This window comes from Saimiri boliviensis, chromosome 11 (assembly GCF_048565385.1).
Source record: "Saimiri boliviensis isolate mSaiBol1 chromosome 11, mSaiBol1.pri, whole genome shotgun sequence".
NCBI lineage: Eukaryota > Metazoa > Chordata > Mammalia > Primates > Cebidae > Saimiri > Saimiri boliviensis.
Window position 1 is genome coordinate 51,692,825 of NC_133459.1, and position 26,299 is coordinate 51,719,123.

Here is a 26,299-nt window from a genome sequence, read left to right on the forward strand (position 1 = left end):
GGGCCCATCCGGGGCGGGGCCGACGGCCGTTCTGGGGCCGGAAGTGGCCTGCGGGCGGAGAAGCGGTGGGTCCGGAGTCCTGACGCTGTGTCCTGGGCCCTAAGGGCAGCGGCCTTGTCTTTAGACTCCGGAACTCCCCGCTTGCCGTGTTCTCGCCGCCGCAGGCTCCCGGGACGATGGTGCCCCGCCTACTGCTGCGCGCCTGGCCCCGGTGCCCCGCGGTTGGCCCGGAAGTCCCCAGTCGGCGCCTTAGCGCCGGCTCCGGGCCCGGCCAGTACCTGCAGCGCAGCATCGTGCCCACCATGCACTACCAGGACAGCCTGCCCAGGTGAGCCCGGCCTCCGGGTCCCCGCAGCCCGCTGCCATCCCAGTATCGGCCCCAACCTGACTGCAGTCACTCATGACTCTTCTAGTGAACCCGCTACCGCCCTGAAACCCCTACCGTGGAGGAGGCTGCCACATCCCCTCATATGGAAGTCTTGGGACTTTTGAATCTCCTAGCACAGGAACCTCAGAACCCTCACATTCTCTTCCAGAACCCCTCGATGTTATCTCAGATTCTCCATCTTGAACCCTTCTCAGATTCCCTCTCCATTAACCTAGCTTCTAGCCAACTATCCTAAGAGTCCTTCTCTTCTCCCTGAAAAATGCCAGATCTGCTTATCTCCAGCACTGCTGTAACCCCTCGACTATGGTGTCTCCTGAAGTACTTTAATGACTGCCTCACATTCCTGCCCGGAATTTGGGTAGGCTGATTCCTAACACATCTTGGTTACCATTCCTCAACTTCTCCCAGCACCGCCTTCACCCCTGTCTCTCGGGACCCTCAGCCCCACCCCCCATTTCTCCCATACTCTGTTCTTTCACCCCCTCCATCAGCCCCCAAAAGCACAGCCCCCAAGTGTTCACCCTTGCCCTCAACTGACCCTCACCCATGTTTTTAAATCTTTAACCTCCGAAGTCCAGCCTTCACCCGGAAACTTTTCACTCCCTCCCCGCCCTCCTCAACATGTTCCTCTCTCTAAAACATCCTTCCTCACCCGCAGTACCCCTTGAAAGTGCAGCTCACCCTCACAAAATTCTAGACACCACCCTCGGTACCCGGTCCACAGTCCATCATACTCAGATCCAGAGCCCACTCAGATTCTCTCTCCTCCTCACCATGGGCTGCCCGGCCTTGGGAACCTTCCCCCAGAATCCACTTCCCCTCTGAAAATAGCCTTAGTAAATCCTTTCCTCTTCCCTCCCCCAGTACTTTCTTAAATCCGGCTTCCAGTTCCCCCAGCCTTCATCTGAGTTGCCAGGTGTCCTTCTTCAACATCAGAAATTTTCTTCACCCTTTAACCCAAATCTGAACTAACTTCTAACTTACTGAGTAACTCAGTTCCTGGAGGCAAGTTCAAAATTTGTCTCAAAGACCCTTCTCACCTTCTTTCTCACCAAACTACCCTGAGGGATTCCCCGCACTCCAGGAGCTGGTGGCCAGGCTCCTTCCCCATGTGTGAAACAAAGATTGTGTCACAGGCCTTACCCCAGCGGCTGGGTTGCTGTTTCTCTCTGCATCCAGGACCACTTAACCCAGTGTCATCACTACATACCCCCACCCTCTCAGGAAGATGGAGTGATTCTTGTGAAATGACAGTTCGTGCAGACATCTAAGACAAATGAAAATGAGATTATCTACATGTGGCACGAGGGAGGAAAAAAAAGGGGCTTTGTGCCTGTGGGATAGGCCTGGGACAGGCTTCCTCCCTGTCAGCTTGTTGTTATGAGCTGAGCCAGTATGTGGGTGAAAGGTGAGGACTGACAGAACCTGTCTTCACTTGCCAAGTTCAGAGTCAGATGGTCATTGACTTTCAGTCAGGCCTGGGCCCCACCCAGGTTTAAGATCAGAGGGATTTTCTGCATTTTAAAATTGGAAAGCTGGAAAGAATATTTAAGATTATTTATTCCAGCCCCATCCACAGCACAGTCTGTAGGAATCTGGAGGTACCAATTCAAACTCCAGTTCAAATAGTACCACTAGTCACCCATATATAACCTTAAGCAACCAACCTCCCCCAGACATCCATTACCTTATTTGTAAATTGGGAGTCAGATGAGAGATGAGATTCCCTTCTCTCTCAGATTCTAGACTGGTAAAATGTATAATCTTTCACACTCACTCACTGATGTCACACTTGGTGAAAAGTCCTGACTTTGAGGTCTGGTAGAATGTAGTTTCAGATTCTGGATCTGCAACTTTTTTTTTTTTTTTTTTTTTTTTTTTTTGAGACGGAGTCTCACTCTTTCGCTCAGGCTAGAGTGCAATGACACAGTTTTGGCTCACTGCAAACTCTGCCTCCTGGGTTCTATTGATTCTCCTGCCTCAGCCTCCCGAGTAGCTGGGATTACAGGCACACGTCACCATGCCTGGTTTATTCTTTTATTTTTAGTAGAGACGGGTTTCACTGTGTTGGCCAGGCTGGTCTTGAGATCCTGACCTTGTGATCCACCTGCCTTGGCCTCCCAAAGTGCTGGGATTACAGGTGTGAGCCATCGCGCCCAGCAGATCTGCAACTCTTAACTATAACTTTGGGCAATTGTGTTAACTTCTTTGAGCCACAGTTCATTTTGTTTTTTTTGAGACAGAGCTTTGCTCTGTCGCCCAGGCTGGAGTGAAGTGGCCCTATCTCGGCTCACTGCAACTTCTGCCTCTGGGGTTCAAGGGATCCTCCCATCTCAGCCTCCCAAGTAGCTGGGATTTTAAGCATGCGCCACTACACCCAGCTAATTTTTGTATTTTTAGTATAGATGGAGTTTCACCATGTTGACCAGGCTGATCTCAGGCTCCTGATCTCAAGTGATCTGCCTGCCTGGGCCTCCCAAAGTGCTGGGATTACAGGCATGCGCTACCTCACCTGACCTGAGCCACAGTTCTTACCTGTAAGGTAATAATAGCAACACACAGTTCTTTTTTTTTTTTAATTGCATTTTAGGTTTGGGGGTACATGTGAAGAACATGCAAGATTGTTGCATAGGTACACACATGGCAGTGTGGTTTGCTGCGTTCCTTTCATTCACCTGTATCTGTCATTTCTCCCCATGCTATCTCTTCCCACCTCCCCATCCCCCCGTCCCTCCCCCACTTCCCCCCAATGGACCCTAGTGTGTAGTGCTCCCCTCCCTGTGTCCATGTGTTCTCATTGTTCAACACCCGCCTATGAGTGAGAACATGCAGGGTTTGAATTTCTGCTCTTGTGTCAGTTTGCTGAGAATGATGGTTTCCAGGTTCATCCATGTCCCTACAAAGGACGCGAACTCATCGTTTTTGATGGCTGCGTAATATTCCATGGTATATATGTACCACATTTTCCCTATCCAGTCTATCATCGATGGGCATTTGGGTTGGTTCCAGGTCTTTGCTATTATTGTAAACAGTGCTGCAATGAACATTCAATCCTCGTCTTTGACAGCTTATCTCAGCCTAGTCTCACAATAACCTTAAGAACTGTGTGTTCTTAATGACTTACAAACACACAGTTCTTAAGGTTATTGTTTGTGAGACTAGGCTGAGATAAGCTGCCAAAGATGGGGAACCATCAGGATCAGTCGCCTTAGGGAATGACTGGTCCTTTTGTTTTAAGTGTTCCAGCTGTCTCCCTCCCTCTTCCTGTTCCTGATTTGTCACTCCTGCTTTTTTTTGTTTTTTTTTCCTTTGTGAGGCAGGATCTCACTCTGTCACCCAGGCTGGAGTGCAGTGGTAGGAACAAGGCTCACTGCAGCCTCAACCTCCCGAGCTCAAGCCGTCTTCCCGCCTTAGCCACCCAAGTAGTTGGAACTACAGGCACATGCCACCACACCTGGCTAATTTTTGTATTTTTTGTAGAGATGGGGTTTTGCCATGTTGCCCAGGCTGGTCCTGGACTCCAGTGATTCCCCTGCTTCCGCCTCCCAAAGAGCTGGGACTACAAGCGTGAGTCACTGCGCCCAGCCTCACTGCTGCCTTTTAATCATGAACTCTGTTTCCTCTAGGAGCCCTTGCGCTATCATTTGCCTGTTTTTTAGGGATTATGTTTTATTCTTGGCTTTTTTTGTGAGTGTGGTAAAATATACACGACACATTTTGCTATCTTAACTATTTTTAGGCTTGTAGTTCAGTGAGATGTTATTTTAAAGGGTTACATTTATGTAACCTCAGAATATAAAACTACAAGTCCTGAGGACACAAATAGTGGATCAGCTTGATCTCAATCACATGATTAATTTGATAAGCATTTATTAATGTGGATTGGGAGAAGAGTCATGGTGAGGAGCCTGTAGTATAGTGGGAGAGACTGACAGGTAAACAGGGTGTAAAGAACTAAGTGGGAAGGAGCATCTTAATGGTCGTTAAGCTCATGAAGCAAGAGTCAGACCTGATTTTCCTTTTTCTTTTCTTTTTTTTTTTGGACACTGAGTCTTGCTGTCACCCAGGCTGGAGTGCAGTGGCGCTATCTTGGCTGACTGCAACCTCCGCCTCTCGAGTTCAAGCGATTCTCCTGCCTCAGCCTCCCAGGTAGCTGGAATTACAGGCATGTGCCACTATGCCCAGCTAAATTTTTTTTGTATTTTTAGTGGAGATAGGGTTTCAACATGTTGGCCAGGCTGGTCTTGAACTCCTAACCTCACCCGATCCACCTGCCTAGACCTCCCGAAGTGCTAGGATTAGCGGCATGAACCACCGTGCCCATCCACCGTGCCCAGACCTAATTTTTCATCCCAGTTCCACTTACCAGCTATGTGGCCATGAGCAAGTCATCTCACCTAGAAATGGGAATGATGACATTAAAGCATTTAGTATAGCATCTGGTACATGGCAAATACTCAGTGGATATTCATAATTACTACGACTGCTTTCAACAAACATTTGTTGCATGTCTAGAATGTGCCAGAAGAGAACTGTTGTGTTGTGTGAATGACTTGGTGCCTGGGTAAGTACAGGAAACTTCATGAAGGAGGTGACCATTGGGTTGGTATTTGAAGTTTACCGTGGGAGAGGAATCAGGGAGGATAGAGCAGCACGTGCCAAAGATCAGAAGCCTGAAATACGTGACATGTTCAGAATTGGGAGAAGTTTATAAGAGGCTCAGCCCAAAGTAAAGAATCATGGTGTAGACCTTAAATTATTGGAATTGGCCCAGGGTGAGTGTGGGGAAGAGGGGCCCATTGTGTCTTTTAAAAAAACAATGATCAGGCAGCCAAGTTAGGTCTATAATTGATTGGTAATAAATGCCAATTTCCTGTTGTTTTTCTTTTAATCCCTAATCATTACGTGTCTTATTTAAGCCGAAGACATAATAGGCACGTTCTCTAGAATCCATGTAGGAGGCAGGTGAGGCAGTTTTCAGGGTACGGAGGGTAACAGGTGGAAACAGTAATGCTTTTGGCCTCAGAGGCATGTCCTTCAGACCGATTGTCTTGACATCAGGATGACTTTATTCCTGAGCAACTCTGTGAAACCTATCTGAATTGTAACTAGAACATGTAAATATAGAAAAGGCTTTTTAGCTGTGTTCTGAAGAACAATAATACCTACTGCTTGGAGGCCAATGGGACAATGATGACTGGTGGTAGAGAGCAACGTATGCAGGAGACAAATCTTTTTAGCACTTATATCGGTCTTCATTATGGTAAATGATGTTTAGTGGAGGTGGGGTAGGAAGGAGAACCCACGTGGCTAAGATGAAACTGCCATGTACCCCTCTCAAGACCCTGGCTCTACTTTCAAACCCTGGTGAATTACAACACAGGGAGCTCAAGGAACTCCCAGAATGCACGTGAAACTTTTGGTGTTCATTGAGGAATTGCGGAGAAAGCAGCATAATTAGTGCAAAGAAACCGGAGGTGATCACACGTCTTGATTTTTCAAGAGAATACATGTTTTTCTTTATTTTCTTTTTTTCTTTCTTTCCTTCCTTTTCTTTCTTTCTACTTGTTTTGGATGTTAGAGAATAAATGTTGACTGGAAGAATGGTTTGTGAGCACTTATAGAAAAAGAAATTGTTACAGTAAGGACCTTTGTAGTAGCAAGTTATAGAAACTCCAATTCAAACTGGTTTAAGCAAACAGGAACAGATGACCTCACAGACCTAAAAATCCAGGTTGACTTGAGGGGCTCAGATGATGTCCCCTGAACTCTCTTTTGCCTTCCTGCTTGGCTTTTAAATGTATGTGACTCCATTCTCAAGCAGCTCTCTCCTCATGGTGACAAAGTGGCAGCCAACGTGTGAGGCAGAGCTTAGTGACCCCAGCTATTGGAGAGTCCCCCTTCCTAACAGTTCTACAAATCCTGTAATTAAGTCATATTGGTTCTCACTGGGTCTCTGAGACTCAGGGTACTGGTCTCTCCTAAAAGGTTGAGAGTGGCTTTCTTCGGAGAGAAATCCAAAAGCAAAAGGTATTTTAGAATAGTCAGATTGAGAAGAGTGAGGAGGTAGGAGAAGTGCTGGCGAAGACTTTATAGAATACAGGATGGAATAGAAGTTCTAAAAGGTATGGTAGAAGGGGCTGGTGAAGAATAGCTGTATGAGGCCAAATTGGTTGGTGCTGAGTGGATAGAAGAAAATAATAGGGGCCACAGTTTGCATCTCCTGTGGGAGGTGTTGAAATAGAAGGAGGGCAGGAAACCATAGGGAAATGGAAGGATTTAGAGTGTGTTGTCTGTAGATAACTATAGATATCTGGATATCTACAAATATCTAATATATATTTAGTGTATGCTGTATGTTCATTGTTGACGGTGTATCAGGTTCCTGCTAAGCTCTTTATGTATATTATTTAATCCTCCTAAGAGCCCTGTGAGTTATTATTTAACAAATGGAGACAGAGGAGCCAGAGAAGTCAGAAATTTGCCCAAGATTACATGGATAATAAGTGCCAGCGTGCAAGGTGCAAGCCTAGATCTGTGTGATTCTAAAGGCTGTGAATTTCACCTCTCCAGTATACTGGACATGTTGGTGATAGACTTGTGCCTGTGTGTGGCTGGAACTTGAGAAATGCATTTCAGATCTCTCTGTGAGGCAGTTCTTTTCAACTCATAGACTGGAAGTGGAGTCTGAGAGATACCAAGTAATTTGCTACCTGGGACCACGTAACTAGAGATAAATGGCAGCGCTGAGCTTCAAGCCTGGGTCTGACTTTAGACCCCATCCTCTTTCCACTGTGTCAGTACAGTAGTTCTTATACCTTTAGACTTCACAGATCAGTAAAATCATGACAGACAAGTACTGCTATCAACATTTTCTTAAAAGAAAGGACTTTTAATGACTGCCGTCCACAAAAAAATGAGAATTAAGGACAGACTTTTAAATTAAGCAAATTAAGCAGATTTGTGGAAAGCTCACTATACTGTCCATACTTTTTCATTTCATTGTGCACCAGTAACTTCATCACCATGGCCATTGCCTGCCAAGTGTTCAGTTATTCAGGGATGCAGACAGTATTGCTACCTGGCATTTACACTGAGGGCATTTTACATAAGGCAAACAATATAGACCTGGGATGCTTGACATATTCATTATCTTTAATATATTTTATAGAAAATAGGCAATTTTTGTATCCATGATCATTTTTATACATAGTCTGTGCTGCTACAATTTCCATCTAGAAAATTTAGTTTTTATTGTATTCGTAACTCAAATATAAATAATCACTCTGAAAACTTGCTTTACTCTACTAAAGATCAGGCTACAGTTAACACTACAAAAAAAACCTTTTTTTTGTTTTTTGAGACAGGGTCTTTCACTGTGTTGCCCAGGCTGGAGTACAGTGGCCCGATCTCAGCTTACTGCAACCTCTGCCTCCCAGGCTCAAGCAGTCCTCCCACCTTGGCCTCCCAAGTAGCTGGGACCACAGGCATGCATTACCATGCCTGGCTAATTTTTTGTATCATTTATAGAAATAGGGTTTTGCCGTGTTGCTCAGGTGGTCTTGAACTCCTGGACTCAAGCAATCTGCCTGCCTCAGCTTCCCAAAGTGCTAGGACTACAGGTGTGAACCACTGTGCCCAGCCTTACTCCAGAAAATTTTAAATAGCACTGTTTTTTAATCAAATTGCTATTGTCTCTAATGTAGAATTTTGTTTAAAGGGAAGAAGGTAAACTTTCATGAATATTCCTACTGTAATAAAACTAAGTCTTAAGAAACATGTAGGCAACTCTGGAATTATGAGATAGCTGAGACAGTATCTGGGATTTTTCTGAGTAAGTCAGTGAATATAAGGGGATCTATGGTGTTAAAGTGTTGTGAGTGGTTACTTAGTACAGTCTGAGTCCATAATGGCAGTAAATAATTGGTTTATTTTTGTTGTATTACGGATAAACATGCATTGAAAAATAAACTGATCAGCCACAGTGTATCTTATATTAGGCTTTTAAACTGCTTTATGTATCATGTTTCAGTTTTCCTAAATGACTGATACATTTCAGTATTTTGCATATCAGTGTTAATTTTGAGCCAGTCATAGTGGCTCACACCTTTAATCCCAGCACTTTGGGAGGCTGAGGCAGATGGATCACGAGGTCAGGAGTTTGAGACCAGCCTGGCCAATATGGTGGAACTCCGTCTCTACTAAAAAAATACAAAAAATTTGCTGGGTATGGTGGCATGCGCCTGTAGTCCCAGATGCTTGGGAGGCTGAGGCAGGAGAATTGCTTGAACCCAGGAGGTGGAGGTTGCAATGAGCTGAGATTGCACCACTGCACTCCAGCCTGGGTGACAGAGCAAGACTCCATCTCAAGAAAAAAAAAAAGTTAATTGTGAGTTGGTAGAGGTAACCTATAAAACTCTGTTTTGATAGTAGGGGATATATCTTTCAAAAAAACCATTGAAATGAAAGAAAAAATACACCTCACTTTACTGTCCATGTGTTTTCATTTCATAATAACCCAGTAACTTCATCACCATAACCATCTTTGGGAATCACTGGTAGAGAGAATGATGAGTAGGCAAATTGTTGTTCCTGTTATTTAAGCACATGGGACTATCTGGTTCTTCCTAATGGCACTCCTGGTGTCTGGGCATGGCTTACTGGTCAATTCCTACCTTTCAGTGACTGTAGCCCCCATATATGGCTGACCCTTGGACAGATCTGTGTTTCATTCTTACACAATTATCTGCTGTAAAATGCAGAAGAAAATTAAAAAAATAGAACCTTTTCATTTTATCTTAGGGGAGAAAAATACAGTGTTCAAACTAAGGGTAGAATTAAATCAGTGCCATTACAGTGTTAGCACAGGTGTTGGAATTGTGACCAGGAAACAGGAATGCTTGGGGTAGCTTCTGCTTCCCCATTTTGAATCTATTATTATTAAATATTAGTATTTTACTTAAAGATTTAGTTGTTATTTTACTTATAGAGTTACCATTGATATACTTGGCATTAGTAAACATACTGATTCTGATTTGTCGGTGGTTTCTGATTGTTGGTTTTTTTGGGGAAAGAAATTATGATCTCGTAATTAGTTCATTAAAGCTAATTAACCTCTTCCACATACTGTCAGTCTTACACTAACCTTGCTTTCTCTCCAGGCTGCCTATTCCCAAACTTGAAGACACCATCAGGAGATACCTCAATGCACAGAAGCCTCTCTTGGATGATGGCCAGTTCAGGTAAATACTGAGAACCTTGGGTGAGCATAGCTGGGATGGTTCAAGACAGGGTGGTGGACTGAGCTTCAGGGAGTATCTGTGGCTCGGCTGGGTCCCTAGGAACCCAGAACCTAGTTGTACATTTGCAAGTTCAGGAAGTAGACTTTCATTTACGAAGGACTGACGGAGCCCCAAGGGTACCTCTAAACAGGCTCAACAAGAGATAGTTTATAAGCCAGAATGCCAAATATGTACCTTCCCTTAGCAGATGTACCTGGGAGGCTCACTGGTACTGGTCATTTATAGAAAGATGTGCCGTTGGAAGGGAGGTCCCTTGAGGAAACCATACGACAGACCAGAAGTCTGCAAACTGAGCATGTTTGTTGAGTTGGATAGCAGCCTCCAAACTGTATGCTTTTTTCATGAAATGTAGTGGATGATCTTATTTGAAATTAGGGTTGTGGCAGGTGTAATTAGTTAAGATGAGGTCCTACTGGAGTAGTATGGGTCCTTAGTCAAATATGACTGGTGTCTTCTTGTAAGAAGATGACACAGAGACAGCCAGGTAAGGACACAGGCAGAGACTGGAGTGATGTGTCAACAAGCCAAGGCACGCCAAGGATTGCTGGCAACACCAGAATCTCAAAGAAAGCCATGCAAGAGATCTTCCCCAGTCTTCAGAGAGGATATAGTCCTACTGACCCCTTGCTTTTGTACTTGAAGTCTCCAGAACTGTGAGAGAATAAATTTCTATTGTTTGAAGTCACCCAGTTTGTGGTGTTTTGTTACAGCAGTCCTAGGAAGCTAACACAGCATGGACTTGGAAAATAATAGCAGACATTGTCAAAAAGTGGATTGCATTAAGTTCTTATAGCCTAGTGTAGTACTCTTTTTCCATAGTGGAAATTTTTCTCTACCGGTAACTGGCACTGTTGTTGGAATCACAGAATTCTTTACTGGACAGTGATGGAGAAACAGATGAATTATCCATAATCTAGTCCTCTGTTTTCAAATATTCCTTATTAGTCATTTGAAGTTTCTGTTGATATGGTAATAGCTACTAGTTACTAAGTATTAAGTTTTAGGGTATTCTAAATCCTTAGTTTTACAAATATTTTTTAATCCTGTAAAGTGGTATTATCTGTTTTACACATCAAGAAACTGAGACTCGGATCAAGTAACTTACCCAAGATTACACAGTGTGAAAAGTGACAGGGCTAGGATTCAGACTTAACTTCGGTTGACTCTAGAGCGTATGTCCTTTTCTCCATGCCAAACTGCCTTCTAGGGTACGGACTGTTTTGTGAGATGACTGATTTTCCTAATCATTTGTTTTAAGAAGGTAGTCTAGATTATCAATTTTAGATCGATTCCTGTTCTGGTTAGAGGTACTTTCTGATCTCATTCCAGATTTTAGGACTATGCTGTTGAGGACCCAAAACTCTATGAGTTCCTTGCCATGAACCTAATAATCACATATTTCCTACTGTGGTTTGATTTTGTCTTTTCTTGAATGTTTCAGGAAAACGGAACAATTTTGCAAGAGTTTTGAAAATGGGATTGGAAAAGAACTGCACAAGCAGCTGGTTGCTCAGGACAAACAGAATAAACATACAAGCTACATTTCAGGTAGGTAAGCTCGGCTGTGGGTGTGATTTCTCCCAGAGCCCTCCATAATGAAAAGTAAGGCATATTCGCTCCTGTTTGGGTCTCAGAGATGTTGTTGGTGAGACCGGCAAATGAAGTAATGTCTCATCCTCCCTTCCTGAGGTAAATGTTAAGGCTGAGTGTGTTCTTTGTCTGCTGAGGGGTTGACTGGAGTCCTTGCTCAAGGACAACGGCTGGCCTTCTCTGTCGATGGGACTGAGGCAGAACCTAATCAATGGTCCTGTCTGAAAAGGATGCAGGATTAAGTCCTATGTGCTGTATCATTCTGGGTCCCTCGCAGTCAGGCAGAACTGTCCTCTCCAGCCTCGTCTCACCACCCACCCTGACTTACTTCCTGCTGAGCTCCTCAAGCTCCCTGAACCCTCAGTCTGTCTTTCTTCTGTGCCTTTATCCATGCTCTTCCCACTAGCATTTTTTTGCCTGGCAAATTCTTCTTTGAAGATCCAAGGAGGATGGTTTCCTGTGAAACCTTCTCAGTCCTTTTTCCTCTCCATTCAGAGTTGATTGCTTCCACCTCTGTTCCTACAGCACTTCTTTTAGTTTAAATATTTACCAAGGTTATATATGCACATAGTTTAAAGAATCAGACAGTTCTATAAGGCTTGTTAGGAAAAAGAGCAATTTCCTGATCATCTCCTAATTTCCCACTTCTCACTTTCAGCTCATAAATCTTTTGATTTATACCCCCGTATCTCTAAATTAGATACTTATATGACTGCATCTTGATTTTTTTTTGCTTTAGTCATTAGCTGTTGACATGTCAATGTAGAAGATTCGAATCCAGCAGTATTTTACATCCCACCACATATATGAGTGTATACACATACTTCCTATCCCCTCATTTTCATAGCATAGGGATTTGTAATTTTGGATAACTCAGTATCTAGTGTATATGTTCTTATGATCATATAAGTACTATTGTCAGCTGAGTCATGTAGCATATTGGGATTGCTTTTCCTTTCCTGTACAAACTTTTTGTTTTCTCTGAAGTTAATAATTATTCCATCCTGTCTCTTGTTTAGTTTTCTATGTGCTTACTATTTTACCCCAGATTCTTCCCAAGCTGTCTAAATCTCCTCTAAATACGTGAAAGCAGATTGGACATTCTATTCATTTTGGCCTTCTTGACGAAACCCCTTCCAGAACTTGCAACATGCTCTGGTCTGCTCCTCTCCCAGGCTCTTTCACCATCAGCTGGGGCATCTGTCATCTGTTTGTCATGTTGGGACTCGAGTTTCTTGTCTTTCATATTTTCTTCTTTCTTAGCTTCTCTTTCTCTCTCTCTTTTAATAGAGCACATATTCCCTTTACTATCTGGAAGCAGACCATGGGAAGCAAAAATTTTAAAATGGCCCTTATACTTCATTGATAATTTGGCCAGGTTGGAAATCATTTTCCCACAGAATTTTGGAAGCTTTGCTCCATTGTCTTTTAGCATCTAGTGTTGCTGTTGGTAAATCTAATGTTATTCTGGGACTTGATCTTTTCACTGTTTCTTCTCTCTGCTTTGGAAGCTTTTTAGAATTTTCTCTTTGTCCCCAGTGTTTTCAAATTTCAAGTAATGTGTTTTGGTGTGCGTCTCTTCTTACCCATTTTGTTGGGCCACTCTGTGAGTCCTTTGAATCTGGAATCTCCTTCTTCAGGTTTGGGATATTTCCTTGTTTTATTTCCTTGATTTTCTTCCTCTCCATTTTTTTCCTCAGTTTTTTTCTTTGTAGAACTCTTATTATTCAGGTGTAGAATTTCTGGGTCTCATCCTCTAATTTTCTTACCTTTTCTCTCATATTTTGCATCTGTTCTTTTGTTCCATCATCTTGGGAGATTTACTTAATTTTAATCTCTTCACCTGTCTATTGATTTTTTAAATTTCTGCTTTCCTATTTTTTACTTCCACAAGTTATTTTTTCTCTTTAGGGTGTTCTTTTAAAATATAGTTTATCTCTGAGAATTCTTTTTTAAGATCTCTTCTCTCTTCATAGTCTGTTGCCTCAAAGTTGCATTTTTCCTGTTTGTTTTGCCCTTTTCTTTCTTCAGATGCTTCGTGATCCTGTGTTGTCTTAGATATCAGTGAGATATTAAAAAGGTCTCTTGGAAGCTATGTGGATGAGAGTGGGGCTTTTAAGTTACAGGCTTGCTCTAATGGTGATTGATATGGTTTGGCTCTATGTCCCCACCCAAATCTTATCTTGAATTGTAATACCCACATGTTGAGGGAGGGACCTGGGGGGAGATGATTGGATCATGGGTGTGGTTTTCCCCATGCTGTTCTCATGATAGTGAGTTCTCATGAGCTTTGAAAGTTAAAAAGTGTTTAGCAGTTCCCCCACTTGTTCTCTTTCTCTCTTCCGTTGCCATGTAAGATGTGCCTTGCTTCCCCTTCACCTTGCACCATGATTGTGTTTCCTGATGCCTTCCCAGCCACGAGGAACTGTGAGCCAATTAAACCTCTTTCTTTATAAATTACCTGGTCTCAGGTAGTTCTTTATAGCAGTGTGAAAATGTACTAATACAGAAAACTGGTACCAGGATGGGGGGCATTGCTATAAAGATACCTGAAAATATGGAAGCAACTTTGAAACTGGGTAATGGGCAGAGGTTGGAACAGTTTGGAGGGCTCAGAAGAAGACAGGAAAATGTGGGACAGTTTGGAACTTCTTAGAGACTTGTTGAATGGTTTTGACCAAAATGCTGATAGTGATTTGGACAATGAAGTCCAGGCTGAGGTGGTCTCAGATGCAGATGGGGAACTTATTGGGAACTGGAGCAAAGGTTACTCTTACTATGCTTTAGCAGAGACTGGAGGCATTTTTGCCCCGCCCTAGAGATCTGCAGAACTTTAAACTTGAGATAGATGATTTAGGGTGTCTGACAGAAGAAACGTCTAAGCAACAAAGCATTCAAGACGTGACCTGGCTTTTTCTGAAAGCATATGGTCATCTGCATTCACAAAGAGATGATCTAAAATTGGAACTTAATGTTTAAAAGGGAAGCAGAGCAGCTGGGTGCGGAGGCTTATGCCTATAATCCTAGCACTTTGGGAGGCCAAGGTGGTGGATCATGAGTCAGGAGTTCATGACCAGCCTGGCTAAGATGGTAAAACCCCATCTCTACTAAAAATACAAAAATCAGCCAGGCGTGGTGGCAGGTACCTGTAATCCCAGCTACTTGGGAGGCTGAGGCAGAGAATTTCTTGAACTTGGAAAGTCGAGGTTGCAGTGAGCCAAGATTGTGTCACTGCACTCCAGCCTTGACAGAATGAGACTCCATCTAAAAAAAAAAAAAGTTGGGGGCGAGGAGCAAACAAAAAAGTTTGGAAAATTTGCAGCCTGACCATGCAGTAGAAAAGAAAAATTTTCTGGGAAGAAGGTCAAGCCACTGACTGCAGACATTTGTATAAGTAATGAGAAGCCAAATGTTTATAGTCAAGACAATGGGGAAAATGTCTCCAGGGAATTTCAGAGATCTTTACAGCAGCCCCTCCCATTATAAGACCTCCCATTATAAGAGGCCTAAGAGGGGAATATGGTTTCCTGGACCCTGCTCTTCTGTGCAGCCTCAGGACATGGTGCCCTGTGTCCCAGGCACTCCAGCTCCAGCTATGGCTAAAAGGGGCCAAGACACAGCTTTGGCTTGCTTCAGAGGGCATAAGCCCCAAGCATTGGAGCCTTCCCCATAGTGTTGGGTGTGCAGAAAACAAGAGTTGAGATTTGGAAACCTCCTCCTAGATTGCAGAGGATATGTGAAAACACCTGGATGTCCAGGCAGAAGTCTGCTATAGGGTGAAGCCCTCATGGAGATCCTCTACTTGGGCGATGCATATGGGAAATGTGGGGTTAGAGCCCCACACAGAGTTCCCACTGGGGAGCTGAGAACTCTCACCAGGTTGGCACCTGAATGCCTTACTCTCAGCAGTCAGAGGCTTGCTTGCTCTGTGCAGGTTTTTAATTTTCTTTTTGACCCTAGGCTGGTTGGGACCTCTACAGCTTCATTCTTTCACCATTAAATAGTGGCCTTTTTCAGTATTTTCCCTCTTCCCCTTTATAAATTGCTAAAGCCACAAAGCACATTTTTGGGGATCATAGAAGGTTGGGGTTCCAGAAGGGGATCTGTGTGACGGTTCCATTGATGTGGGATTTCCCTACTTGCTGTATTCTCACTTTCTAATAAAAAGAATAATAATAATTTAAAAAGCTGTGAGAAGAGGGCCACTGTCCAGACCCCAGAATGGCAGATACACCAACAGTTTGAACCATGTGCCTGGAAAAGCCACAGACATTCAATGCAGCCTGTGGAAACAGCCATGGTGCTGTACTCTGCAGAGCCACAGAGGCAGGGCTGCCAAAGGCCTTGGGAGCCCACCCTTTGCATCAGCATGCCCTGGATGTGAGACATGAAGTCAAAGATTATTTTGGAGCTTTAAGATTTAATGGCTGCCCTGCTGGATTTTAGATTTTTATGGGGCCTGTAGCCCCTCTGTTTTGGCCAATTTCTCCCTTTTGGAATGGGAGCATTTACCCAGTGCCTGTACCCACATTGTATCTTGAAAGTAACTAACTTGTTTTTTATTTTACAGACTCATAGGCAGAAGGAACTTGCCTTGAAAGTCTCAGATGAGACTTTGGACTTGTACTTTTGAGTTAATGCTGGAATGAGTTAAGGCTCTAGGGAACTGTTGAGAAGGCGTGATTGTGTTTTGAAATGTGAAAAGGACATGAAATTTGGGAGGGGCCAGGGTGGAATGATGTGGTTTGGCTCTGTGTCCCCAACCAAATCTGACCTTGAATTGTAATCCCCCAGTGTCAAAGGAGGGACCTAGTGAGAGGTGAGTGGAGCATGGGGGTGGTTTCCCCCATGCTTTTCTTGCGGTAGTGAGTTCTCATGAGATCTGATGGTTTAAAAGTGTTTGGCAGTTCCTACTCCTCACTTGTTCTCTCTCCTGCAGCCATGTAAGATGTGCCTTGCTTCCACTTCACCTTCCACCGTGATTGTAAGTTTCCTAAGGCCTCTCCAGCCATGTGGAACTGAGTCAGTTAAACCTCTTTTCTTTATAAATTACCCAGTCTCAGGTAGTTCTTTACAGTAGTATGAAAACAGACTAATACAGTGATCCAGCTAAACTGCTTCCTTGGGTTGCCCCTAATGGTAGTGTCATTGGGTTAGATTCCCTAGGGATGCTTTTCCAATAAACTGCCAAAAGGTTGCTAGTGTTGTACAAGGCAGGGTAAGGGAAGGTTTGAGATCTTAACTGTGACGCAGGTCTCCCAGTTTTATTTTCTCCAGAGAGTAAAACTTAAGTCTTCTACTGGAGTGAGGAGGGAATCTCAGGTTGTGGTGGTGGTGGTAGTGGTGATATAATGAAATAGTCCTGCAACCAGATGTATCTAGGTTGCCAATTACTGAGCCCTCTGGGGGTTCTGCTGTGCAAATCATATGATTTCTTGGCTTTCTTTCCTGCCAATTTAGGATTGGCTTTCTCCAGTCTGCTTTAGTCATTACCAGTTGCATAAGTGCTTTCCAGCTTCCAGTATTTTTCTCTTCTCCCATTCTCTTGGCCTTACTGATTTATGTCTCTTTGAAATTATTTTGATAAAGCGGGGGAGGTCAGAGGCATGAATGTATGTCTTCTTTCATCAAATATATCTTATCCACCAGTACTGCTTCTTTCTCACCATTTTAATGCATTGCATTATGTTTTAATTGTTTGCTTCCTTTACCAGGGTTTTTCAGAATCAAAGACCATGTCCTATTCCTCTCTAAATCCCCTGGACCAAGGTCTGGCACAGCACTGATTCTCAGGAGATGGAACGAGTGAATGGACCAACAAATGAGTAACACACAAATCTGCAACTACTGATCCTTTTCCCAGTGCTGTACATATGAACATTATTTGCCCCAGTGAAAAATGGCCCTTACTTATGGAGTTTATTCATGCTTACTAACCCTAGCAGGAACTTTCCTTGACATATTTTCTGATAAGATATTGCTTCTGGAATTTTTACAGGTAAAACATTTATAGGAACTCAGAGGGCTAGTCTGAGGGATTCATGCACTGATAGTTCTAATAGCTTTTTCAGTGCTTTCTAAACAGGGGGTGCACAAAGGCACACTGTGCACAGAAGGACAGCAAAGACGTTTCCCCCTGATAAGGTGGGCAATCAAGTATGAATGTTGCCCTGAAAGGAGGTGAAACAAGAGTAACCTAAAGAGATGGGGTGCTCTGTTCCAGCATGAATGCAAGTGAAGTGTTACTGTATTTTATTCCTTTAAACCAAGAAACGAAACAGAATGAGAAAGAAAAAAAACAATTAATCAACATTAGGAAAATGCAAATCAAATCTGCAATGCTATCCTTTACACCTACCAGAATTCTCCACCCAACTAGACATATGATAACAAGTGCTGTTGAGGATGTGGAAAAATTGGAACCCTCATAGACAGCTGGTGGGAATGGTGCAGCTATTTTGGGAAACATCCTGGCAGTTCGTCAGATACTTACCATGTGATATAGAGTTCCACTTCTAGCTATATCCTCAAGAGAACTGAGAACATATGTCCACACAAAAACGTGTATATGATGTTCATAACAACATAATTCTTAATAGCCAGGTGCAATGGCTCACGCCTGTAATCCCAGCACTTTGAGGGTCTGAGGTGAGAGGAGGCCAGTTTGAAACTAGCCTGAGCTCAAAGTAAGACGCCATCTCTACAAAAAAATAAAAAAATAGCCAGGCTGGTGGTGTGCACTTGTAGTCCTAGCTACTTGGGAGGCTGAGGTGGGAGGATCGCTTGAGCCCAGGGTTCAAGGTTGCAGTGAGCCATGATCACACCACTGGAATCCAGCCTGGACGACAGAAATCCCATGTATCTTTAAAAAAAAAAAGGCAATATAATTCATAATAGCTAGAGAAGAAACAGTTCAAATGTCCATTAATTGATGAGTGGATAAACAAAATATAGTATATCCATATAATGGAACATTATTCAGCAGTAAGAAGAAATAAAGAACTGTTACATACTACAACATGGATGAACCTTAAAAACATTACTAGGAGGCCGAGGCGGGTGGATCACCTGAGGTCAGGAGTTTGAGACCAGCCTGGCCAACATGGTGAAACCCCATCTCTAGTAAAAATACAAAAATTTGCTGGGCATGGTGGCAGGCACCTGTAATCCCAGCTACTCGGAAGGCTGAGGCAGAAGAATTGCTTGAACCTGGGAGCCAGAGGTTTCAGTGAGCCAAGATTGCACCACTGTACTCCAGCCTGGGCGACAAGCAGTACTGACTCAAAAAGCAAAACAAAACAAAAACATTATCATAAGTGATAGAAGCCAGATGCAAAGACCATATATTGTATGATCCTATTTATATGTCTTGAATTATTGCAGAGCAAAAAAACAATCTGGGAATTCTCTCCAGAGATGGATGGCATTTCCTTTGCCTATACTTGAATTTTTTTTCTTCCTCAAATCTTACTTTTAGGGACAGCATTAACATTTTATGTTACTTTTTTCTTTTTGTTTTTTAGGACCTTGGTTTGATATGTACCTATCTGCTCGAGACTCCGTTGTTCTGAACTTTAATCCATTTATCGCTTTCAATCCTGACCCAAAATCTGAGTACAACGACCAGCTCACCCGGGCAACCAACATGACTGTTTCTGCCATCCGGTTTCTGAAGACACTCCGGGCTGGCCTTCTGGAGCCAGAAGTGTTCCACTTGAATCCTGCAAAAAGTGACACTGACACCTTCAAGAGACTCATACGCTTTGTGCCTTCCTCTCTGTCCTGGTACGGGGCCTACCTGGTCAATGCATATCCTCTGGATATGTCCCAGTATTTTCGGCTGTTCAATTCAACTCGTTTACCCAAGCCCAGTCAGGATGAACTCTTCACTGATGACAAGGCCAGACACCTCCTGGTCCTAAGAAAAGGAAATTTTTATATCTTCGATGTCCTGGATCAAGATGGGAACATTGTGAGCCCCTCGGAAATCCAGGCCCATCTGAAGTACATTCTCTCAGACGGCAGCCCCGCCCCTGAGTTTCCTCTGGCATACCTGACCAGTGAGAACCGAGACATCTGGGCAGAGCTCAGGCAGAAGCTGCTGAGTAGTGGCAATGAGGAGGGCCTGAGGAAAGTGGACTCTGCCGTGTTCTGCCTCTGCCTAGATGACTTCCCCATTAAGGACCTTATCCACTTGTCCCACAATATGCTGCACGGGGACGGCACTAACCGCTGGTTTGATAAATCCTTTAACCTCATTATCGCCAAGGATGGCTCTGCTGCTGTCCACTTTGAGCACTCTTGGGGTGATGGTGTGGCAGTGCTCAGATTTTTTAATGAAGTGTTTAAAGACAGCACTCAGACCCCTGCCATCACTCCACAGAGCCAGCCAGCCACCACTGACTCTATTGATGCCGTGCAGAAACTCAACTTTAAGCTGAGTGATGCCTTAAAGACTGGCATCACGGCTGCTAAGGAAAAGTTTGTTGCAACCATGAAAACCCTCACTATCGACTGCGTCCAGTTTCAGAGAGGAGGCAAAGAATTCTTGAAGCAGCAGAAGCTGAGTCCTGACGCAGTGGCCCAGCTGGCCTTCCAGATGGCCTTCCTGCGGCAGTACGGGCAGACAGTGGCCACTTACGAGTCCTGCAGCACTGCCGCATTCAAGCACGGCCGCACTGAGACCATCCGCCCGGCCTCCATCTATACAAAGAGGTGCTCTGAGGCCTTTGTCAGGGAGCCCTCCAAGCACAGTGCTGGTGAGCTTCAGCAGATGATGGCTGAGTGCTCCAAATACCATGGACAGCTGACCAAAGAAGCAGCAATGGGTGAGGCACTCACTGGTGGGGAGCATGCCCCTGGGTCTTGTCCTCAGTGCCTGGGGAAGCAAGCCTAAGTCATAGTCTATCCCAAATCTGATTTTTACCGCTTCACTAGGTTTAATCCATCACCAACCCCCAAGATGTTTTTTTTTTTCTACTCTAGCAGTCTGAACAGCCACACTAGCCACCAGGGATCAGAAAGTTCTTGCCTCCTAAGTAGGGGTGGGGAATTGCATGTGATGTTGTCCTTATTTAAGGTCACTTTCATCTGTGACACTTAATTATCCTTTTTATTTATTTTTGGAGACATAGTCTCATTCTGTCACCCAGGCTGGAGTGCAGTGGTGCAATCATGACTCAACTGCAGCCTCAACCTCCTTGGCTTAAACAATCCTCCTGCCTCAGCCTCCCAAGTAGCTGGGACTATAGGCATGTACCACCATGCCCAGCTAATTAAAAAAAAATTTTTTTTGAGATGGAATCTTGCTCTGTTGCCCAGGCTGGAGTGCAGTGGTGCAATCTTGGATCACTGCAAGGTCTGCCTCCTGGGTTCAAGTGATTCTCCTGCCTCAGCCTCCTGAGTAGCTGGGACTACAGGTGCACACCACCATGCCTGGCTAATTTTTGTATTTTTAGTAAAGACGGGGTTTCACTGTATTGGCCAGGCTGGTCTCCAACTCCTGACCTCGTGATCCACCTGTTTCTCCCTCCCTGTGCTGAATTATAGGCATAAGCCACTGTGCCGGGCCTAATTTTAAAAATTTTTTGTAGAGATGAGGTTCCAATGTATTGCCCAGGCTGGTCTCAAACTCCTGGGCTCAAGTGATTCTCCTGCCTTGGCCTCCCAAAGCACTAGGATTATAGATGACAGGCATGCACCACAGCACCCAGCCTCCTTTTTCTATTACTCATTGGGTATCAGACTTACTTTTGAAAATTTAGGATTTCTAAACCCCTCTAACTTCATCTCAGTTGAAGTGTGTGTGTTCCCCGTAAATAGGTCATCCTATTTTTTCAAATGTCATCCATCTTTACCTTTTTTTGATAAAATTCAAGACCTGGAAAGGACCTGGAGGGTCATAGTTGTGCTTTCATGTCGCCATAAAGTGCTGGAAGTGAAAGGGACCGCCAAGACATCCTAGTCTTCCCGTCCTCCATTTTATAGGCAGAAAACCAAGCCATTGGCCCCGTTACACAGCAAATTAGTAGTAAGGCTGGGATTAGAACCCTGGTCAAACAGCCTTTCCATTTTGGTCCCCTGACTCAATCTTCTCTTTTATGCTTGAATCGGACTTGTAGTTTGATCTTAGTTTTTGAGTCCACACTCTCTTCCTGTACTGTCTTGACTCTGACTAAACTGATTTCGAATCTTTAAAATTATGCTTTCCTTTTAGGCTCATTTTTAGCTTAGCTGTTGACAGCTATTTTTCAGTATGCCGTATTTTCTAAATAATTTAAAATATGCTGGCTTGAGCTGTTCTGAAGGTTAGTAAGCTGGTGGTGTGCATAGACGTAAACAGAGCCTTCCCCCACTCTCAAGGATGCTGTGAGGGGGATTCCTACCATGTGGTGAGTGGGGAGGTTCTCCTCGGGTCCTTCTCCATCCCGAGACTGATTTTCCATTTTGCTTCTCACAGGCCAGGGCTTTGACCGACACTTGTTTGTTCTGCGGTACTTGGCAGCAGCCAAAGGAATCATCTTGCCCGAGTTCTACCTGGACCCTGCATACGGGCAGATAAATCACAATGTCCTGTCTACAAGCACTCTAAGCAGCCCAGCGGTGAGCCTTGGGGGCTTTGCCCCCGTGGTCCCTGATGGCTTTGGCATTGCGTATGCTGTTCATGACAACTGGATAGGCTGCAATGTGTCTTCCTACCCAGGCCGCAATGCCCGGGAGTTTCTCCAATGTGTGCAGAAGGCCTTCGAAGACATTTTTGATGCCTTAGAAGGCAAATCCATCAAAAGCTAACTTCTGGGCAGATAAAAAGCTACCGTCACTTCCTCAACATGAAAATTGGGAAGCTGGACATGGTGGCTCATGTCTGTAATTCCAGCACTTTGGGAGGCCAAGGCGGGTGGATCACTTGAGGTCAGGAACTTGAGACCAACCTAGCCAACATGCTGAAACCTCGTCTCTACTAAAAATACAAAAATTAGCCAAGTGTGAATTGTGCCTATAATCTCAGCTACTCAGGAGGTTGAGGTTGCAGTGAGCCGAGTTTGTACCACTGCACTCTGGCCTGGGTGACAGAGCCAGACTGTCTCAAAACAAAACCAAAAAAGAATGGCTGGGCACAGTGGCTCACGTCTGCAATCCCACCACTTTGGGAGGCTGAGGCGGGCGAATCACAAGGTCAGGAGTTCGAGACCAGCCTGGCCAACAAGGTGAAACTGTCTCTACTAAAAATACAAAAATTAGCCAGGTGTGGTAATGGGTGCCTGTAGTCCCAGCTACTCAGGAGGCTGAGGCAGAATTGCCTGAACCCAGGAGGTGGAGGTTGCAGCGAGCTGAGATCATACCACTGCACTCCAGCCTGGATGACACAGTGAGACTCAGTCTCAAAAACAAAAACTGGGGACTGTGCAGCCAGTGGGTGCTATTCTGTGAAACTAATCATGAGCTGCCTAGGAACCAACTACAGGCTTGAGCTTTAAAATCATGGTTTTAAAGCTAAACCTGTAATTTCCGAGTGGGAATAGATCACAACTAAAGATAACGAGAGATTTCAGTTTTAAGTGCATTTAATCAGGAGGAAGGGTTTGGAAAACTTAACTCAGATCTATTTATTGTTTAAGCAGAAATAAAGTTTTATTTTTGCTTGAAGATGGTTCTTAATTTTTTTAAACCTAATTCCTAATCCTCACAAAGATCTTTCCAACAGCAAGTTCAGTAAGTTGGGGTTACAGTAAGTTGCCATTGGCTTCTGGCTCATTGAGTGATGGTGGGATTGCAGTTTCGTCTTCTCTACAAACTTGCCCCTCACTGGGGAGATTCCATCTCCTTAAAAATACTCTTCATTTTCCTAAGGAGTAAACTGATGCTGCATGAATTCTTATTTGTGGAGGGAGTAGCTGCCACCTGACTTCACCTTCATGCACCACTGCAGCACGAACAGGGGCTTTATTGATGGGGCTTGGGAAGCTGTAATAAAGTCCAACATGCAGATTGTGAACGTTTGGTACAGCTGCCAGGAGACAAGGGACAAAGGAACCAGCCCCTGTGGGCTCTGCTGCTTAGAGTACTTTGTCCTTTCTCAGTTCAAGTGTGCAGGAAGAGGGATCAGCACTTCACAAACCGGTGGGTGACCTCGTAGATTCCCACAGACTCCTGGGCCTTTTCATCATAGTCAGTCCAGTCCTGGGAAACAAAATAGTAATGTCAGCCTCACAAGGCAGAATGGAACAGTGGAGAGCAGAGAAATGTGACTTAAAAGCCCCAGCTCAGGCTCTGACTCAAATACGCATGAACATGTATGACCCTGAATAGAGCCAGATAGCTCAGGCCTGAATTCTAGCTCTTTCAGCTGTGTGACTGTAGGCAAATCACTTAACTTCTCGGAGCTTCTTCTCCAACTCCTGTCTTCTATTTAAAAAGCAAAAAAAAAAAAAAAAAAAAAAAGGACAACAATGGATATCATATTGAACATATTGAATGTTGAAATAAGCAAATGAGGTAACACATTTAAAAGCATTCACCAGCCGCTTGCAGTGGCTCATGTCTGTAATCCCAGCACTTTGGGAGGACAAGGCAGGTGGATCATTTAAGGTCAGGAGTCCGAGACCACCGTGATCAACAAGGTGAAACCCCATCTCTACTAAAAATACAAAATTTAGCCACGGATGGTGGCAGGCACCCATAATCCCAGCTACTCTCGTGGCTGAGGCAGGAGAATCACTTGAGCCCAGGAGGCAGAGATTGCAGTGAGCCAAGATTGTGCCACTGCACTCCAGCCTGAGTGACAGAGCAAGTCTGTCTCAAAAAAATAAATAAATAGGCCAGGTGTGGTGGCTCACGCCTATAATCCCAGCACTTTGGAAGGCCAAGACATGCAGATCATGAGGTCAATGGATCAAGACCATCCTGACCACCATGGTGAAACCCTGTCTCTACTAAAAATGGAAAAATTAGCTGGGCGTGGTGGCGCACACCTGCAGTCCCAGGTACTCAGGAGGCTGAGGCAGAAGAATCATTTGAACCCGGGAGGCAGAGGTTGCAGTGAGCCAAAATCTTGGCATTGCACTCCAGTCTGCCGTCAGAACGAGATTCCATCTCAAAAAATAAAAAATTAATTAATTAACTTAAAGCACTCAGCATAGTGCCTGGCACACTTAAGAGCTCAGTAAATGCTAGCCGCCATTATTATTAGATGCTACGTAAATGAAGTTTTTGTCCTTCCTTCAAGGCCTGGGCACAAGGCTTTTCTAACTGCAGGCTAGTAATACATCCACTAATATAGACTACTTCTTGTTCTTCATGGTATTAGGCTCAATAAAGCCACCACAAACACTGAATTAGGGAATACGAAATGAATATTCCCAGGGAAAATACAGGGTTAGGTTCCCATGAGCCTCTGGTCATATTTTGATCAACCAATCAATAATCTTACTTTATGTGTTTCTGTTTAAAGATACCTTATTTAATATATACTGTTGATTCCTGAACACTGAACACAGCCAGCAGCACTATAGCTCATGCCTGAATGAAGCTTATCTAACATGTATTCTCTCTGTAAGGGACACAGCTTTATTACATGTAGGGACATCAGAAAGCACTTCAGCACTATACTTGAGGCCATTTAAACAGCAAAATCACAAAAATACAAAAGCACAAAAATATGAAGTTGGCTTTCCATTGATGAGCCTTGTTCACCAAAAAATAATTCTCACCAGGTGCCCTATAGTACTTCATAAAGCCCCCAAGTCTCATACCTTCTCCTGCAAATTAATGTCACTGAAGACTGTCCCCGACTCCACACCTTCAGCAGCAAACCCAGCCTGCAGGGGACAAGGTGGCAGTTAATCTTGGGAAAAGGAGGCACTGGGCTCTATGTGAGGGCCAGCCAGGTTGCTGGCTCTTCTCACACCTTTGGGATGGAGGGCAGAGATGCCGTGTGAGCACCTGTCTTGGAATACCTGCTGAGCTTCCAGGACCCAGCAGCTACCTCACAACTAGAGTGGTGGTTTCTCTGAATTACAGCCCTGGACTAGAAGGCAGCAGGTGCAGAGTAAACCTTTCCACTACCCATGATTAGCTGAAGGCCCCTGGGCATGTCATTTCCCAGGCTGGACCTCAGTTATTTACCAAATGGGGATGAAGTATTTCCTCTTCTGCTTATCTCACAGATTTGCTGTGAGGTGAAACACTGTACAAATAAAAGGGGACGAGCACTAGCTCTGGAGTCAGATAGACCTGGGTTGAAACTATAGCTCCAAGGCTTACTATGTGACCCTGAGCAAGTTGCAAAATCTCTTCAGTTTCTTCCTCATCTGAAGAATAGGATGAGTAAATTCATAGGGTTACTAAGAGCTTTTTTTTTTTTTAAGACAGTCTTAACTCTGTCACCCAGGCTAAAGGGCAGTGGCACAACCTTGGCTCACTGCAACCTCTGCCTCCCAGGTTTAAGCCATTCCCCTGCCTCAGCCACCCAAGTAGCTGGAACTACAAGTGCCCACCACCATGCCCAGCTAATTTTTTGTCTTTTTAGTAGAGACAGGGTTTTATCATATTCGCCAGGATGGTCTTGATCTCCTGACCTCATGATCTGCCCACCTCGGCCTCTCAAAGTGCTGAGATTACAGGCGTGAGCCACCACACCCAGATACTATGAGGATTAAATGTGGTAACATGTAAAAATGAAGGGCATGGGTGCCCAAGCATACAGCAGCCATTTAATAAGGGACAATTATCACTGCTGCTAAAAAGGAGAATGTCTAGTCCAGGCATCCCCAAACTTTTTACACAGGGGCCAGTTCACTGTCCCTCAGACCACTGGAGGGCCGCCACATACTGTGCTCCTCTCACTGACCACCAATGAAAGAGGTGCCCCTTCCTGAAGTGCGGCGGGGGGGCCGGATAAATGGCCTCAGGGGGCCGCATGCAGCCTGTGGGCCATAGTTTGGGGATGCCTGGTCTAGTCCATGGTCTCTGTAGCACAGTTCTGGCTGTCACTTCATACATCCCTTTCCCAAAGACAGAG

The 26,299-nt window shown here is 44.4% G+C and overlaps 2 protein-coding genes across 6 annotated transcripts in view; one reads left to right on the forward strand and one right to left on the reverse strand.

Annotated features, from left to right (window-relative positions):
• Nucleotides 1-22,926, forward strand: CPT2 (carnitine palmitoyltransferase 2). The gene is made up of 5 exons (XM_010348865.3): nucleotides 1-328; nucleotides 9,550-9,630; nucleotides 11,132-11,238; nucleotides 18,804-20,108; nucleotides 21,740-22,926. The coding sequence occupies exons 1-5, from the start codon at nucleotides 177-179 to the stop codon at nucleotides 22,069-22,071; spliced, it is 1,977 nt and encodes a 658-aa protein (XP_010347167.1). The 5' UTR covers nucleotides 1-176; the 3' UTR covers nucleotides 22,072-22,926.
• Nucleotides 22,827-26,299, reverse strand: part of CZIB (CXXC motif containing zinc binding protein) — a 14,380-nt gene continuing 10,907 nt past the window's right edge. For 4 of the 5 annotated variants that reach the window (XM_039473527.2, XM_003921545.4, XM_074380844.1 and 1 more), the window contains 2 exons: nucleotides 25,032-25,097; nucleotides 22,827-23,460 (listed from right to left, as the gene is read on the reverse strand). In XM_039473527.2, coding sequence (XP_039329461.1) covers nucleotides 23,383-23,460; nucleotides 25,032-25,097 — 144 coding nt within the window. In that variant the 3' untranslated portion in view covers nucleotides 22,827-23,382. The remainder of the gene's footprint in view (nucleotides 23,461-25,031; nucleotides 25,098-26,299) is intronic. The other variant, XM_074380842.1, reaches the window with a different exon arrangement.

Coding starts and splice junctions, on each gene's coding strand:
- CPT2 (XM_010348865.3), top strand. CDS start 177: ATGGTGCCCCGCCTACTGCTGCGCGCCTGGCCCCGGTGCCCCGCGGTT. Junction 9,631..11,131: donor TTGGATGATGGCCAGTTCAG/GTAAATACTGAG, acceptor TGAATGTTTCAG/GAAAACGGAACAATTTTGCA. Junction 20,109..21,739: donor GACCAAAGAAGCAGCAATGG/GTGAGGCACTCA, acceptor TGCTTCTCACAG/GCCAGGGCTTTGACCGACAC.